The sequence below is a fragment of the Gopherus flavomarginatus genome, chromosome 1 (assembly GCF_025201925.1).
Source record: "Gopherus flavomarginatus isolate rGopFla2 chromosome 1, rGopFla2.mat.asm, whole genome shotgun sequence".
Lineage (NCBI taxonomy): Eukaryota > Metazoa > Chordata > Testudines > Testudinidae > Gopherus > Gopherus flavomarginatus.
This window is the reverse complement of record NC_066617.1, coordinates 211,232,201-211,249,138: the sequence shown is the minus strand read 5'-3', so window position 1 is coordinate 211,249,138 and position 16,938 is coordinate 211,232,201. Positions and strand designations below refer to the sequence as shown.

At 43.6% G+C, this 16,938-nt stretch overlaps 1 protein-coding gene across 1 annotated transcript; it reads right to left on the bottom strand.

The window, feature by feature from the left end:
• Positions 1-3,302: 3,302 nt before the first annotated feature.
• Positions 3,303-15,259, bottom strand: GATD3 (glutamine amidotransferase class 1 domain containing 3). Its single transcript, XM_050936728.1, has 6 exons — positions 15,152-15,259; positions 13,152-13,204; positions 11,918-12,031; positions 11,416-11,535; positions 8,439-8,531; positions 3,303-6,891 (listed from the first exon to the last, which is right to left on the bottom strand). Exons 1-6 carry the CDS (start codon positions 15,242-15,244, stop codon positions 6,708-6,710), a joined length of 657 nt encoding a protein of 218 aa, XP_050792685.1. The 5' UTR covers positions 15,245-15,259; the 3' UTR covers positions 3,303-6,707.
• Positions 15,260-16,938: the final 1,679 nt, after the last annotated feature.

Sequence of the window (16,938 nt, the reverse complement as noted above, 5' to 3'; positions counted from 1 at the left end):
TAAAGTTGAGTGCACGCGGCCACACTAAGCATATTAATTTGGCGGTGTGCGTCCATGGTCCGAGGCTAGCGTCGATTTCCGGAGCGTTGCATTGTGGGTAGCTATTCTGTAGCTATCCCATAGTTCCCGCAGTCTCCCCCACCCCTTGGAATTCTGGGTTGAGATCCCAGTGCCTGATGGGGCAAAAATCATTGTCGCGGGTGGTTCTGGGTAAATGTCATCACTCATTCCTTCCTCCGGGAAAACAACGACAGACAATCATTTCGCACCCTTTTTCCCTGGATTGCCCTGGCATACGCGATAGTACGGCAACCATGGAGCCCGTTCAGCTTTTTTTTTCACGGTCACCGTATGTGTACTGGATGCCGCTAACAAAGGTGTTACTGCAGCGCTACATAGCAGCATTCATTTGCTTTTGCATGATAGCAGAGACGGTTATCAGTCGTTCTGTACCATCTGCTGCCATTGTAAATTGGCAGTAAGATGACGGTTATCTGTCGTTCTGTACTGTTTGCTGCTATCATGGGTGCCCCTGGCTGAGGTCGGCCGGGGGCGCAAAGGCAAAACTGGGAATGATTCCAAGTCAATCCCTCCTTTATGGTTTCTAAAAATAGAGTCAGTCCTGCCTAGAATATGGGGCCAGTGTATTAGAGAACCAGTGTATCAGAGAGCACAGCTGCTCTGTGTCAAATCCCGCAGAAATGATGAGCTACATGCCATTCACGGGGGGGTGCCCCTGCAACAACCTCACCCGTTGCTTCCCTCCTCCCCCAACCTTCCTGGGCTACCGTGGCAGTGTCCCCTCATTTGTGTCATGAAGTTATAAAGAATGCAGGAATAAGAAACAGTAACTTGTTAAGTGAGATAAAATGAGGGGGAGGCAGCCTCCCGGTGCTATGACAGTCCAAGTAGGACATTAAGCGGTGCGGAGGAGAGGAGCCCAGCATCCCGCTGCTATGATAGTACAGGTTGTACAGAATCTTTTCTTTACACAGGAAAGGGAGCGGGCTGATAGAGCTCAGCCCCCAGTTGCTATGATGAGGACGATTACCAGCCGTTCTGTCCCATCTACTGGGAATGACCAGGAATCATTCCTATTTTTACCCAGGCGCCCCCGGCCAGCCTCACCTGAGGCCAGCCAGGAGCACTCATGGGCTGATGGTGACAACGGATAGCAGTCATATTGTACCGTCTGCCACCAGGAACGGGAGAGGAGTGGATACTGCTCTTCACTGCTGCAGCATCGCGTCTACCAGCAGCATTCAGTAGACATAAGGTGACATTGACAAAAGTCGAGAAACGATTTCTTTCCCTTTTCTTTCATGTGGTGGGGGGAGGGAGTAAATTGACGAGCTATACTCTGAACCACGCTGGACAATGTGCTTGAACCTACAGGCACAGGGAGCTCAGCCAAGAATGCAAATAGTTGTCGGAGACTGCTGTGGACTGTGGGATAGCTGGAGTCCTCAGTACCTCCTCCCTCCCTCCATGAGCGTCCATTTGATTCTTTGGCTTTCCATTACACTTGTCACGCAGCACTGTGTAGCCTGGAGATTTTTTTCAAACGCTTTGGCATTTCGTCTTCTGTAACGGAGCTCTGATAGAACAGATTTGTCTCCCCATACAGCGATCAGATCCAGTATTCCTGTATGGTCCATGCTGGAGCTCTTTTTGGATTTGGGACTGCATCGCCACCCGTGCTGATCAGAGCTCCACGCTGGGCAAACAGGAAATGTAATTCAAAAGTTCGCGGGGCTTTTCCTGTCTACCTGGCCACTGCATCCGAGTTCAGATTGCTGTCCAGAGCAGTCACAGTGGTGCACTGTGGGATACTGCCCGGAGGCCAATACCGTCAATTTGTGGCCACACTAGCCCTAATCCGATATGGTAATACCGATTTTAGCAGTACTCCTCTCGTTGGGGAGGAGTACAGAAACCGATATAAAGGGCCTTGTAGTGTGGACGGGTGTGGCATTAAATCGGTTTAACGCTGCTAAAATCGGTTTAAATGCGTAGTGTAGACCAGGCCTCATTCTTTTGTGTTTGGTTCTTTCTCCCTTACCTCTCCTTGGTGCTGAAGAGATGTTTTAAAATGCATGGCTTGCTGAGGGCAGGCACAGTGCCAAGTCTTGTCTATGTGAAAGCAGTGAAGCTCACGTTCCTCCTGATTTCCCCATTGAATGCACTTCCACAACTGTGTGCCAGTCCTGAAAAAAGCTGTCCCCAGCACTCGTGACTCCCTCTTTTTGTGGGTGGCTTCCTTATTCATAAGGGGCACAGCTGTCTTAAAAGGTCTTCTTGACTGACGGCTGGGTTCCCAAGTAAGAGTCCCAAGCTCATGAAAACTTGGGAAATTAAGACCGTGACCTTGATCCATTATTAAATGGGCTGCAGTACAGAAACCAGAACTCCAGGGTGATGTGTTCTCTTCCATCGCTGCTGCTTACTACATGCACTGTTGGAGTCTATGCTAGTTGGAGTCTTGTATGTTTATTCCCACGCACAGGGCATTGCAGCAATTCAACCTGGAGGTCACAAAGACATAGATAACCATGACCAGGATTGTAAATGTCCAAAGAGGGCACGGTTGAAAGAAAGTACTTCTGGAAGTCACTCTTATTTGGGTAGCTACATTCAGTGAATTAACCAGCATTGAAGAGCTGTGCATTGTCTTGATCTGTGGCCTAATTCTGCAATGACTGGTGGTGATACAGGACTAGCTATTTCTTCAAAATGTCTCCCTTTCTCAAAAAGATCACCTCTGTCTAGCCCAGAGAAAGAGAAGCTTTATTCCAGCAGAAAGGGAAGATTCCTGAATCTGCACTACAGCTACCTCTAATGGAGCTGCACTCACTGGGAATTGCAGGTATGAAAAATCTTAACATGCAACAGATTTATTGGGGTAAGATGAGAATCTAAAGAGAAACTTCCCCCTAGACCCTGGGAGGTGTAGTGCCTAGAAGAGGTACACACACAGCCCTGTAGAAGATAGAACAGCTATCACAGAGTGTAGGAGTTCTCACTAATCCTAGGAGTTCACTACCATCGACAGGCAAAGTACTGTACATTTTGCAGTGCTGTTTATATACTACTCTTTTTTAATTCCTGCACATTTAAGAATGGTGCTTACAAAATTCCTTTTATACAGCCCCTTCTTCTAGAGCTTTCCCACTGACTCAACTTTTAAAGAAAGTTAGAACATTTCATACCCTCAATAAGGTTCAAACCCTGCCTTCTCCCCACTAAGATAACCCTATATCTGAAAAAGAGAAGCTGATTCATAAATAAATTTATAAGAGAAACATATGGAAGCAGCCTTTATTTGTAGTCAGCTACATGAAAACAATGTCTTACACTTCTATTCTTGCTCCTTTGATAGCTTACAATTTCTGCACACACAAACCCAGCATTGTAACAAATCACGAGCAACATGAAGTTTACTAACCTCCACCCAAACACACTTAATATAATTTGTATACAGTTCTTGTTTTTAGCTTCCTGAGAACCTCTACAAGAGAGGATACCATTGAAGCTCACAGTTTTAACTATTAAGGTGATCAACGGAAATAGTGAATATGCTTGTGGTGCAATTACAAAACCTCAGCTCACGCTGGACTTGTACCAAACAAAAATGTTTTGTATTTTTAAAAAAATGCTCTAATAGAGAAAAAATCTCTTCCATAAGAGTATTTTTCTTTTTTACAGGAGCATTGATTAAACAAGGTTAAGAACACAGTTTTTCAAACAGAACCATCTTTTTTTACAAAGGAAAAGCATCTTCTTAAATACCCACCGCTTTCCAGTCAAGGGCATAGATAGTATTTATACCACAATGCGCTATCACACAATTGGACCACATCAGAATCTAAATGAAGCTCATTAGTTTAAATTTACAAGAACCACCTTTAACTGAAACACTCACTATAATATATTCATTCCCTGGAACATCTCATACATGACATTTTTGTTAACTTTATGTACAGTGTTTTACTGTAGTACTAAAACCACACACACAAAAATTCTGTAGCCACATCAAAACTAGTTTGGTTTTCTTAACAGGGACAGCAGGCCCGAAGTCTGGATAAGAAAAGCACCAATAAGCAGAACAATGTATATTGATATCATTACATCACAGAGTAAACAAATTAGCAGACTATGTGCTGGCAAAAACATCCTCAAAATCCATGTTTTAACCTTTTAAGATCATCGTCCTAATAGGAGCAAAAGAATTGAGACTCTTGAAAAACAACTGTGTACATGTCTTAAAATTCCTGTTGATTAAAAAACACAGGGCAAATGTATTTGGAACATGGTACTTCTATGTGAAAAGCTGGTGCCCATGGAGCACAAAAGTTCTGTTATGTTGACATTTTTCTGTGAATAGAGAGAAAGACAGACAACTTGGAGCTCAAAGAGAATACAAGAAACAGAATGCTATGCTGGCCTATAAAGAAAAAAGTTAATGAGGCAGGAAGAGAAATAAAAATAAGCAAATAAACAAAAATTAGGAAAGAGATGGAAATGCTGAAGATTGTTGGACTCTATGAATCACTAAAGGCTCCTTTAAATGCACATATTCTATGATTAAAAGAGATATGCGGGAAAATGGAAAAGAAAATAGCTGGACAACATTTAAGTGATTTATACCTTATTCTTCTTACATTTGATTGTATTTTTATGGAAGGAGCGCTGTTAGTCTGGAAAGGGGAAGGTGGTAATAGCACTGGAGTCAGTCTGCTGCCCATTGCTAGGCAAGTAACTACGTTCACGTGGAAGATATCTTTAAAATGTAGAAGGCACTGTCGCTGATACTTTTTCTTTGTGTCAAGCCCTCTTTTAGATATAAAAGGCCTATTGCGCAGTTAAATTAGGAGAGAGTCTTCAAAATGCTAGGGCATTTATAGTAAGGTGTGTCCTGCTGTTGACACACAGATTTATTCGTATTTGGAAAAGTACACCTTTTAAAACAGAAAAAAAAAACATGAAAAGAATATGGAAAGGAGGGCTGTGCAACACAATGTTTTAATTAATGTTGAGTTAACCATGAGGCATAGAAATGACTGTTTCCATTAGGCTACATCAAAGCTGATGCTGACTTTTACCTCATGGACATAAGAAATGACTGCATTCGCAGCAAACTACTGCTGCCTTGCTTGAAACACACGGGTAAGTGTGTCTCTATGGTTCAGTCCTCTTAAATTTCTCTGTCTCCAAATCCCAGCACTCTCTCAATGCCAAAAGTTCAGACTGACACACACAGAGAAACAAATACAATAGCTGTTTAAATGGAAGGCAGCTAGACTAGCCAGGGACACATTTTAACATAGCTTTCCTCAGAAAGAACAGCAGTCACTTCACTCCCCACCTCTGAATGGCAGTCAATCCTATAGCAGCTGTATCTACTCCTTGCAATAGCAATTTAAACTAGTGCATTTCAACCACACCATGCAGCCTCTGAAAACAGAACTGTGAAATCTACAAAGCAATCCAGCCCTATGCTCAGTTTCACTGCACCGAGTGCTGCTCCAAATAGTCTGACTCCACAGTATTCACGTCATTCAGTTTTTATGTGCGTCCCAGTATTTTTCGAAGGAATGGAGGTTTTTTTCTGTTGGAATAGTATGCTGGCTGGTCTCAGAAAATTCTCATACAACCCTCACCAATTGTCCAAGTCCAAAGAATTATTAAGGTTACAGGATGCATTACCTTTACTCAAAGAGCCAGTCAGCAGGCCCTTTTGTGAGGATGTGCTTGGAAATCAATGCATTTATATAGCAAACATTTTTGCAATATCTGAACAGAGCTGGGAATCAGACTGTCAGCTTTATGTCTGGGTTTATAAAAGTGCTAAAGGGGCAAGCAGGGGAAATACGTTTCCACTGATGCATGATATTTCTGGTATTATACTCTTAACTTCCTAAAACTTACTACTATTATTACAGATAGTCACTTCATTTGCCTGTTAATTTCAGTACACCCTTTACCATGGCCCCAATACCATCGAAGATGTGATGTAATTCCGTTTCACACATAAACGCTGGGGTAGTAACCATCTTGTTGTTCACGTCTACATGAGCTTCGTGGAAGAGAGTTAAGGAAACCACAGCCAACCTAGTATTAGAAGATGCTGTCTGTAGAATGAACCACCACCACCTACATCTTCAAAAAATATCTTCCCCAACCCCCAAGGAATGTAAAAGTGGTCATCGTTGTAGCCTCGGAATGGAGATGTTCTACTTATTTTGTCAGAAATACCAGTATTGCATCAATGGGGAAAAGAGCACTAAAGATTACATGAAAAGATAGGAAACTCCTTGCTTAGACGTTAATGCTTCAGGGTAAAGAGGTCTTGGTCACTGCTTTAGACTTTTGGAAAAAGGAAGAAATGAATTTCAAACAAAACTGACTAGTTATGAGGTCCTTTCCCATGGATAGATTGTACTTGTAGGCCATTATGTATAGCACTTCTGACTTAACTGCGGTACTGGCTGTGCCAGAGGAATTTTCAGGCAACAACTGAGCACCATGTGTAAGGATTCAGTCACACTATTAACCTGATAAATCAATGGGAATAATGTTGCCTAGTCCACATGTATCATACTACAGTACAGTGCTAACAGACTATCAACAGTTAAGCATCGACTCAGTATATTTTTGCAACTGTGCTGATTTATACATTAAGAATAGCAGTGTCCCTCAACACGTGGTCACTGATTATTAATTGGAAAGGATATAGTTACTTCTTTTACATAGTGTTTTCCTCCCAGTGCTTTAATGGCTCCTGCAGTTCCGGCATAAGGCCATTTCCCACCTTCCTCTTCTTCATGTCCCACAGTAACTTCAGCACCAGAGAGTACTTTTGCAGCCAACACTGGTGAAATGCAGCACAGGCTACAAGAAAAATAGAAAACGTTGCTCCAATGAGATTACTAATTAAAAGGATTAATTATAATTATGAAGATTCAAATGCATATGTATTTAAAGATCATAATGTAAAACATGAAAAGGTAATTTCTTTCAAACTGTAAGGAGGCGCCCTGGCTCCCCGCTGCGCCTGAGAAGAACGAGCCAGAGCAGGTGCCTCAGTGGGCAGAGGCAGCACTCCCTGTCCCCGCCCCCCGGAAGTCAAGGGGCGGGACAGGAAGTATAAAAGCCCGGCCCCAGCGCTCAGTTGGGAGCAGGCTGCCGGAGAGGACAGACGCTGGTGCCCGGGCTCCCGCCGGGCCCAGCCTGCCCCACGCCCACCACCCAGAGGAGCGCTGGCCTGACCTGCCCCGCGCCCACTACCCAGAGGAACGCTGGCCGGACCTGCCCTGCTCCCACTATCCAGAGGAGCGCTGGCCAGAACCTGCCCCGCGCCCACTACCCAGAGGAGCACTGGCTGGACTTGCCTCAGACCCGGTACCCGGAGGAACGTTGGTCTGACCTGCCGTGTGCCCGAAACCCCGAGGAGTGGCCTGAGCTTCCCCACGACCGGTACCCGGAGGAGCCCATGGTCTGGGACCCCCCAGACGACACCGGCAAGGACCAGGTACCCAGAGAGGGGGAGGTTGAAAGTGGCCCGGGGGTAGCCGACCCTGGTCTGGCTCCTGAAGAGCCCGAACCCATGTCAGTGTGTTGCGGCCAGGATCCCCACTGACTGTAGCGGGTCTTGACCGCTGCTAGGGCCCCGGGCTGGAACGCAGTGGAGTGGGAGGGCCTGCGTTCCCCTGCCACCCGTAACCGACTCCCCCTCTTCCCGCCTATTGCCACTGCTCTGTCCTGATCCAGAGGGCCAGAGCTAACTAGACTTGTGTTTGGTGCCCCGCCCGGACCAAGGGCTGGGCCCCTTTGGCTTTGCCACTGCTCTGCCCTGATCCAAAGGGCCAGGGCTAACTAGAACTTTTACTGCCCCGCCCTGCCAAGGGCCTGGGCTGATACTGTGTTTGCTCAGCCCCTGCTAGAGGCCTGGGCTTGAACTGCTACTGCCCCGCCCTGCCCAAGGGCTGGGGCTTATTTACTTTGAGAGGCCCGACCCCAGCTAGAGGGCCGGGGCTCTACCTTGTTTGCAGACCCTGTACCCCCCTCAACACCTGTGGAGGGGCTAAGCCTACCCGGACTGCGGCGTGCTAGGAGGCGCCCTGGCTCCCCGCCATGCCTGAGAGGGACGAGCCCCGACACGACCGGCTTACACAAACATTATCAGGCTTTTCCTGGCAAGGAAGGTAAACATTTTCTTAGCTGGACTTCTCTTTCTTGAAAGAAGAATTTTTTTTTTTTAAATTAACCAGTAATAAATGCAAGGCTGAATACATTTTTTCTAGCTCAAAAACTAACATCCTCCAACTTATCTAGAATTTGCTTTATCTCTGCTTTCATATAAATTATCAAACTACACAACAGTACTTTTAATTGCTCCTCTAAATGTACCATACCCAATGCACCTAGAATGTACATACCCAATGGGTTTTCCAGCTTTGTGGAACTCCTTCAGGACACGTTCAACCTCTCCATTCACTTTGCAATCCTTCCCATCCACAGCAAAGGTGGAACTGCCACAACAAGAGGCTTTCATTAACACCTCAGTATAATGCTATGACTTTATATGTACACACTCAGAGCAGCTCTCAATGGACGTCAAAAATGGAAAGTGGACATGAACTCTTCACTGCATCAAGTAACAAATTATAAACCACAAATCTTAATTTTAACTAAGTACTAAGTGTTACCAAATCAGCCTTCTAACATTTTGCAGAAACAGTACAGCAAAGCTAACAGATTTTCAGATCATTACCAGAACAGAACAATAATTTCTTATGACAACATATCAAGGAACATCCTAGAAGAAGCCATTTCATAGAATCACAGAACCACAGGGTTAGAACGGACCACAAGGGTCATCTAGTCTACCCCTCTGCCAAGATGCAGGATTTGTTGCGGCTAAACCATCCAGGACAGATGGTTAAAAAAAATACACTCAAATTTCTCAAAAGAATCAGAGGACAAGACGATTAATTGGTCACAAGACACATGGGGGTTTCACTAGGCTAATCCATGAACTTTTTGAAGGGAAATTATTTAGTGATTAGTTTAATATTATCCCAATACTTTCTATAGACTCAGGCAGAAAGAGAAAGATACTGGAGATGATCTAAAATTAAAAGTTTTATAATCTTCACGTCCCTCCATCATGCCCCAAAAACCACCACCACAGAGAAAGGAAAGTTGTTTTTTTTTGTTGTTTTTTTTTTTTTTTTTAATGTGGTGTTTAAGCACTAGAACTGCTGCCTAGTTTGGGTGGGAAATTTTTCAGTGTGGAATTTGCAGATTACAAAATGCCATTCTAACAATAAGAATAATCACGTAGGGAAACCCCCACCCACCCATCCATGTGCAGCACTGAAAATGTTATTCTATGGGAATCCCCAAACAATTTGAAAGAAGTCTTCCTTAGCTCCAATGGCTCTCAACCTTTTCCAACTACTGTACCTCTTTCAGGAGTCCAAATTTGTCTTGTGTACCCTCAAGTTTCTCCTCACTTAAAAACTACTTGCTTACAAAATCAGTCATAAAAATACAAAAATGTCACAACACACTACTACTTTATGAAAAATTGCTTACTTTCTCCTTTTTAACATATAATTATAACTGGGGCTGTCAAGTGATTAAAAAATTAATTGGGATTAATCGCACTGTTAACAATAGAATACTATTTTAATATTTTTGGACGTTTTCTACATTTTCAAATATATTGATTTCAATTACAACACAGAGTACAAAGTGTACAGTGCTCACTTTATATGAGTATTTTTAATTACAAATATTTGCACTGTACAAATAAAATATTAACAATTCAACTAATACCTGTACTGTAGTTCAAGCTCTTTATCATGAAAGTTGAACTTACAAATGTAGAATTATGTACAAAAGCCCTTGCATTCAAAAATAAAACAATGTAAAATTTTAGACCCTGCAAGTCCACTCAGTCCTACTTCCTGTTCAGCCAATCATTCAGACAAACAAGTTTGTTTAAATTTGCAGGAGATAATGCTGCCGGCTTCTTGTTTACGTCACCTGCAAGTGAGGACAGGCGTTCACATGGCACTGTTGTAGCTGCCGTCACAAGATATTTACATGCCAGATGTGCTAAAGATTCATAAATCCCTTCGTGCTTCAATCACCATTCCAGAGGATGTGTGTCCATGCTGATGATGATTTCTGCTCGATAACAATCCAAAGCAGTGCGGACCGATGCATGTTCATTTTCATTATCTGAGTCAGATGCCATCAGCAGAAGATTCATTTTCTTCTTTGGTGGTTTGGGTTCTGTAGTTTCCGCATCGGAGTGTTTCTCTTTTAAGACTTCTGAAAGCATGTTCCACACCTCGTCCCTCTCAGATCTTGGAAGGTACTTCAGATTCTTAAACCTTGGGTCAAGTGCTATAGTTATCTTTAGAAATCTCACATTGGTATCTTCTTTATGTTCTGTAAAATCTGCATTGAAAGTGTTCTTAACGTGAACAACATGTGCTGAGTCATCATCTGAGACTGCTATAACATGAAATATATGGCAGAATGTGGGTAAAACAGAGCAGGGGACATAATTTTCTCCCAAGGAGTTCAGTTACAAATGTAATTAATGCATTATTTTTTTAACAAGCTTCATTAGCATGGAAGAATGTCCTCTGGAAAGGTGGCCAAAGCATGAAGGAGTATAAGAATGTTTAGCATATCTGTCACATAAATACCTTGCAATGGCAGCTACAAAAGTGCCATGCAAATGCCTGTTCTCACTTTCTGGTGACATTGTAAATAAGGAGAGGGCAGAATTATCTCCTGTAAATATAAAGAAACTTATTTGTCTTAGCATCTGGCTGAACAAGTAGAAGGACTGAGTGGACTTGTAGGCTCTGAAGTTTTACAATGATGACACAGAATACAATATATATGAAAATGTAGATAAACATCCAAAATATTTAATACATTTCAATTGGTATTCTATTTAACAGTGTGATTAAAACCGCGATTAATCGCGATTAATTTTTTTTAACTGAGATTAATTTTTTTGAGTTAATCGCGTGAGTTATCTGCAATTAATCGACAGCACTAATTATAACATAAATCAACTGGAATATAAACATTGTACTTTCATTTCAGTGTACAGTATATAGTGCAGTATAAATAAGTCATTGTCTGTATGAAATTTTAGTTTGTACCAACTTCGCTAGTGCTTTTTATGTAGCCTGCCGTAAAACTAGGCAAATTTCTAGATTAGTTGATGTGCCCCTGGAAGACCTCTGCATGCCCCTGGTTGAGAAGCACTGAGGTAGACTATGTAAACTAACATATTTTGTAAAAAGACCACTGTTTCCTACTATTACTGTCTGAATTATGCATAAAGGATTTCTGTATCACTTTACTTAGCTTGGCACTCACAGGTTTTTAGCAGCTCCGAATCCACCAGGGAATATCACAGCATCATAGTCCTTTGTACTAAGTTTAGCCAGGTCTGTGATTTTACCACGAGCAATCCTTGATGATTCCACTAAAACATTTCTTGAAGAACAACAAATAAAGCAATAAGAGTAATGAAGCCAGTGCATGCACAAGTGTGGTGAAACTATGTAAGAGAAGGGTGTTATTTTTGAAGAGCCGAAAATAATGACCCTGAATAACTAGAGCTACAGCTGCTTCTGAAATAGAACTGGAATATACAGTACCCATGAGCAAGAAGTGGGATAAGGTTTTAGGTAGCAGCCAAAAGACAAAGAATCTAAGTTTTTCTCACATACAAAATATTAGTTGGCATAATGTTAAACACTTCGGGAAAATTGCTACTAGTAAATATTTAGCATAGGGCATAACTTCTGCAGCACATCCCTGTGGCACAAGCTCAAGAAGCAGGAGTCATCTTCTGCAAATTAACTGTAGCTCTTACCTTGATTCAGCCTCAGCTGGTTGCCCTTTGCTGTGGTCAATAACGTGCATCTGAGGAATATCTGGGGCATACATCTGAACTTCAGCTCCCCCACGACTCAGGTGAACCAAAATGCTATAAAATAGGTACAAATATGATGAAAGCCTTAGAAGAGAGGGAGTCTTAAGGAGCCAATTAGAGCAGGTTTTTATCTGGCTCTGAGTCCTACCAGAAATAGATTACGTTTTGGAAAACAGCACTGACAAAGTAGCATACAAAATGACCGCAAAGTGTCAGTTTTTAGAGAATGTATAGGATAGTGGTTCCCAAACTGTGGGGTGCACCCCCCTAAGGGGGTGCAGAGGAACATTCAGGGGGGTGCATGCAGCAGGGCCTGGGCCAATGCCCACGGGGAGTGGGAGGGAGCACCATCTAGCCCAGCTCCTCTACCATTCCCAGTTCTGCCCCCAGCTCTGCCTTCAGCACACGTGTTCCTCTGCTGAGCCAACTGTGCAGTAATGGGAGGGGGGTGCAGTGGGGAGGAGAGAGGTACAGACAGATTCCATTACTGGTAAGGGGAGGAGCAAGACAGGAAAAGCTTCGGCAGCACTCTATAGGGCATTTATTATAGCCTGTCAAGGGGGGAAGTGAAGTGGAAAACTAGATGAGCTGCAGATGGTACTTAAACCCCTTTGATTGCTGCGTTATTTACTCTTGTTAGAGAAACCAGTACAGTCTTCCTTCAGAACTGTAAGAAGAGTCCAAAAGTCTCACGAAAATACATTAAGATCAATGTCTCATTATCTGGTGTACAGTGTGATAGGTCAAATTCAGTCTGAACATTAACAATCCTGGCACTAGAACTTGGCCCAGAAAGGTGATTAGGAAATAAGTGAAGTCTGTGGTCATGCTTCCTGAGCTGGAAATGCTAGAGCAGCAGCTTGCTCTTGGGAGAGGATTGTCTACCAATAGCTCATTGCTCTGGCTTAGTATGTGGTGGTGATGGAGTCTGCCCACTTCTCATCGGGAAGCATGCAATATGAGAACTTAAGGAGAACCATAAAGCTGAGACAAAGTGGTAGATTTTCATGGTGTATGGAAAGAACGAACTCTGGAAGAAAACCACACACCATCAAGGCTCTTCCAGGGGAGTACCGACAGCCCTGGGAAACTGGAAATTAATTAATTAGAATAAAATGCTCTAATCATGTGAAGAATACATTTCTGGACTCTGCAATAAGGCAAAGCTGCTTACGCTGAGGCCTCATGGATTTCCGTACCATCATACACACCACATCCAGACAAGACCTGCAAAGAGAAAATCAGCACAATATTTCAGACAAAATATGTATTTTAGGGGTCTTGCACAAGCATTTGGGGATAAAGCAATTGCAGCTGCAACCTTATCAAACAAAACAGATAGTGGCCTCAGTACTGATGGGTTACACGAGAACTGGGATGTCCTATTTATAGTAGCTTGTTCTGATTCAGGCAAATGGCTCAGCATTTACTACTGAGTTGAAAAGCAAAAAGTATTTTGCATTTTTCTCAGACTTGAAAAACTGACACATAGTTTTAAAATGTGATGGTAGTCACAAAAGTGGCTAAAAATAATATTATGAGCTCTCATGCTCCTAAGATATGTAAGGAGGGTGATCTTACATATAATGGACTATATTCAGACTGATGCATACGTAAACTTTTCATTAAAACAGAAGGGAGTTAGAAGGCGCACCTCAAAAGTCAGAATTTATGACACTCTATTTTACCTGTTACATGACTCTTATTCTTAGGATCCATATCAGAGATTAATGGCTAAGTCATTTTTTAAAATCTAAGTACACTAAATAGCTCAACTGAATTTCCCTTATTAGCCATGGGATAGTGCTTTCAGATAACCCCAAACTGTTAGCCAAGTGTGTCCTCCCATGTCTGAATCTATCCTGGCTATTACTGAAGAACAATGGAACTGAAGGAGATTAGAGAAAATAATGTTCCCCAATTTCTGCAGTTTGCTTACTTTGTGCATTTGACACACTGGGTATATAGTCAGTTTTCCCTGTTTGTGTGGGTCTTTTAGACAGCAACAAAAAAAGAGAGAGAGATAGATTTTAAAAATAGGGAAATTGTGACTGTAAAGACACAAAAAATTCCAAGAGCCTTTGCAGTTCCTGAAACTATTTTAAATTCATGCTTTAAACAGTGACTAGGTTTCCAATTGGCAGTGTCCCTTTAAGAACTCAACTTTCTTAACCCAAGCGCTCCCCTCATTTTTAATCAGCTTAGTGGGTGCTTTATCAGTTATCCACTGCATGCATATTTTATATATATTTAAAACTTCTTGTTATTTAAGATGCTCTGTACAATTTACTTCTTTAGATTTTATTTTTACAACCTGTCCAGTTTCCTCTTTCCCAGTTTCTCTTGTAATTTTAATGCCCTCTGGTTCCCTTGTATGCGGTTCTGTATTTCCCCACACCAGCACACTGCTTTTGGTTGCTTGCTTAGCATTTAAGGTATTATTGGAATGCATTTTGCCCATAACCTTCCCAATTGTACCTTAAATACTTACCACTGTTGATTTTCCCATTTGGGACTGAATTCCAGCCTATTTTAATTCCCAGTTCCTTCGTACTCTGCTTTTCTGATTATTATTTCTGCTACAGACATCATTTCAACCCTGTTAATATTTAGGTAGCTAGCTCCTAGATGTTCTCCAATTTTAACCTTATTTATCATGGATTCCTTGCAACTATTAAGTACCAAATAGCTTTTGACATTATTCACTTCATTAGTCTTTACCACCTCCACTAATTTATCTTTCCTTAGGCCCTATGCAAATTAGACTGCAGAAGTGAACCCAATGTACAGTTTGGTCTGAAATGTGTGTACAAAAAGTCAAACTATGTCATAGACCAGATTAAATAAAATAAAGTTAAACATCAAATAATCTCTGCTAATCTCAAAGATTCCAGCTGGGTCACCAGCTGCAGAGCAAGATCAAAGGACGCAACTAAGCCCGCCACAGCCCAGGCCAGGCAGAGGACACAGGTACGGAAGCAGGCAGTGAGAGACTTTCATCTTGGGGCTGTAACCCGCCCAGGGCGCGCGGGGAGGGGGTCTGCGCAGCTCCCTGGAGCTCCCCACGTGGAAAACGCCTCCCCCAGCATGGGCTGCGCTCCCCAGCTCGCCCCCCGCCCGCAGCCCAGGGCTGTTTGCAACCGGCGCTGACCCCCCGGGCCGGCCCTTACTCACCACGGCCACCCGGGCCCCGCGCAGGCGGCGGGCGGAGCCGTGCAGGGAGGCGAGCCCGCTCGGGGCCGCCCGCAGCAGACGCGCCGCCAGCATGGCCGGGCTCCGGGGAGGCGCGGGCTGGCCTCGCGGCAGGGGCTCGGGCGCCTGACCAGTGCAGCAGCGAGCCCCAGGCCGGGCCTTGCAGCCCCACAGCGCCGGCTAGAGGCGGGAGGTCCCTGCCCGCTGCTGCGGTACCAGCTGCCGGGCTTCGGCCTTTGCCTGCTCCGTGGTGGGCGCCGCGCAGCGCCCTGGGCCAGCCGGGGCCCCCCACAGCCCCTCCTCCCTCGCCCGCCACCGTCCTCTCCTCAGCCGGCCCCGCGCTTGGTGTCCCAGCCGGCAGCCTTCCTACCAACTCCAGTACTGCCAGCTCACCCCGGGCGGGGAGCAGCACGTGCCACAGGCACTGAGTTTGCAGGATCAGACCCCAGAGACCATTCACTGTGCAGACCTGCCTTTGCAAAAAATGCTGTTATTAATTTAATGAGTTTTAATAATTATTCACACTGAAACTTGGTGCTAACCACTAGTCCCTAAAAAGTGCCCACAACCAAGGCAGTTTCATGGGTTTTACTATTAAGCTCAAGTTGGTGTTGCCAGGTTTCATAGTTGCTGTTTTCCTTGAAGCTCCGGCTCCTGAAATCGTGTACTTACAGAACCTCAGCTTTTTGTTTGGTTTTTTAAAACAGGTTTCTTGCCCTCTTGGTTGCAGAGAAAAGCTTGAAAACATTAGCTGAATGTTCCCACATTGTTCAAAGATTAGAAGACAAATAAAACCCCTAAGATAGCTTCTTTTTTAAATCTCACAATTTTTGTACACTCAGGGTTTGGTAAAATTGTTAGTTCATTATTACAGGTAAAATAAACCCAGGTATTGCAAGCTGGGTGGTAGGGTAAATGTGGTACATGATGTGCAGCAAGAGGCAAAGATCACACAGACCAGAGATGTTGGGCCAAATATGTTCAACAGCCTCCTCCTCTCAGCCCCTCATGCAGAGGCTCAGGACCTCTTGTATGAAACATTCTTTTTCACCTCTGAAACCACGAGAATGTCTGTACATTTTTGGGAAAGTCCCTTAAAAATATTTTGTTTCTTATGCAAAGAGAGGAAACTCCACTGAGATGCTGCCAAAACCTCTGCAGCTCTTTTTCTCAATTCCTGCTCCTTGAAGTCCAACCTACTGGCTTAAAAATACTACTTTTCCATAACACTTCTCATCAGGAGTTTCAAAGCACTTTAAATACCAGATCAGGAGAGGAAAATGGGAAGAAAAAACAAACTTGCACCAGTTTAAAGCTATTTTAGACACGTAAATTAGTTTAAACGTTTTATTTCAGTTTAAGCATAAATGGGTTTAGCTTAAATCTGTTTTTTACAGGATTAAGATAAAATATACACTCAAAATTAAAGAAGAACATCTACAAAGAAATGTGCATGGATCTAATTAAATGGGCTTAAAAACACACCTTTAAATTGGTGCAAGTGTGTGTAGATAAGGTCTGACCCTGCAAAATGTAGTCAAGTGGGCTGGGCTGGGCTGGTTTGTTTACCTGCTACATCTGCAGGTTCGGCGGATTGTGGCTCCCATTGGCCGTGGTTTACCGCTCCAGGTCAATGGGGGCTGCGGGAAGTGGCAGCCTGCATCCCCCGCCTGCGCTGCTTCCCACAGCCCCCATTGGCCTGGAGTAGCGAACCGCAGCCAGTGGGAGCCGTGATCGGCCAAACCTGTGGACACAGCAGGTAAACAAAC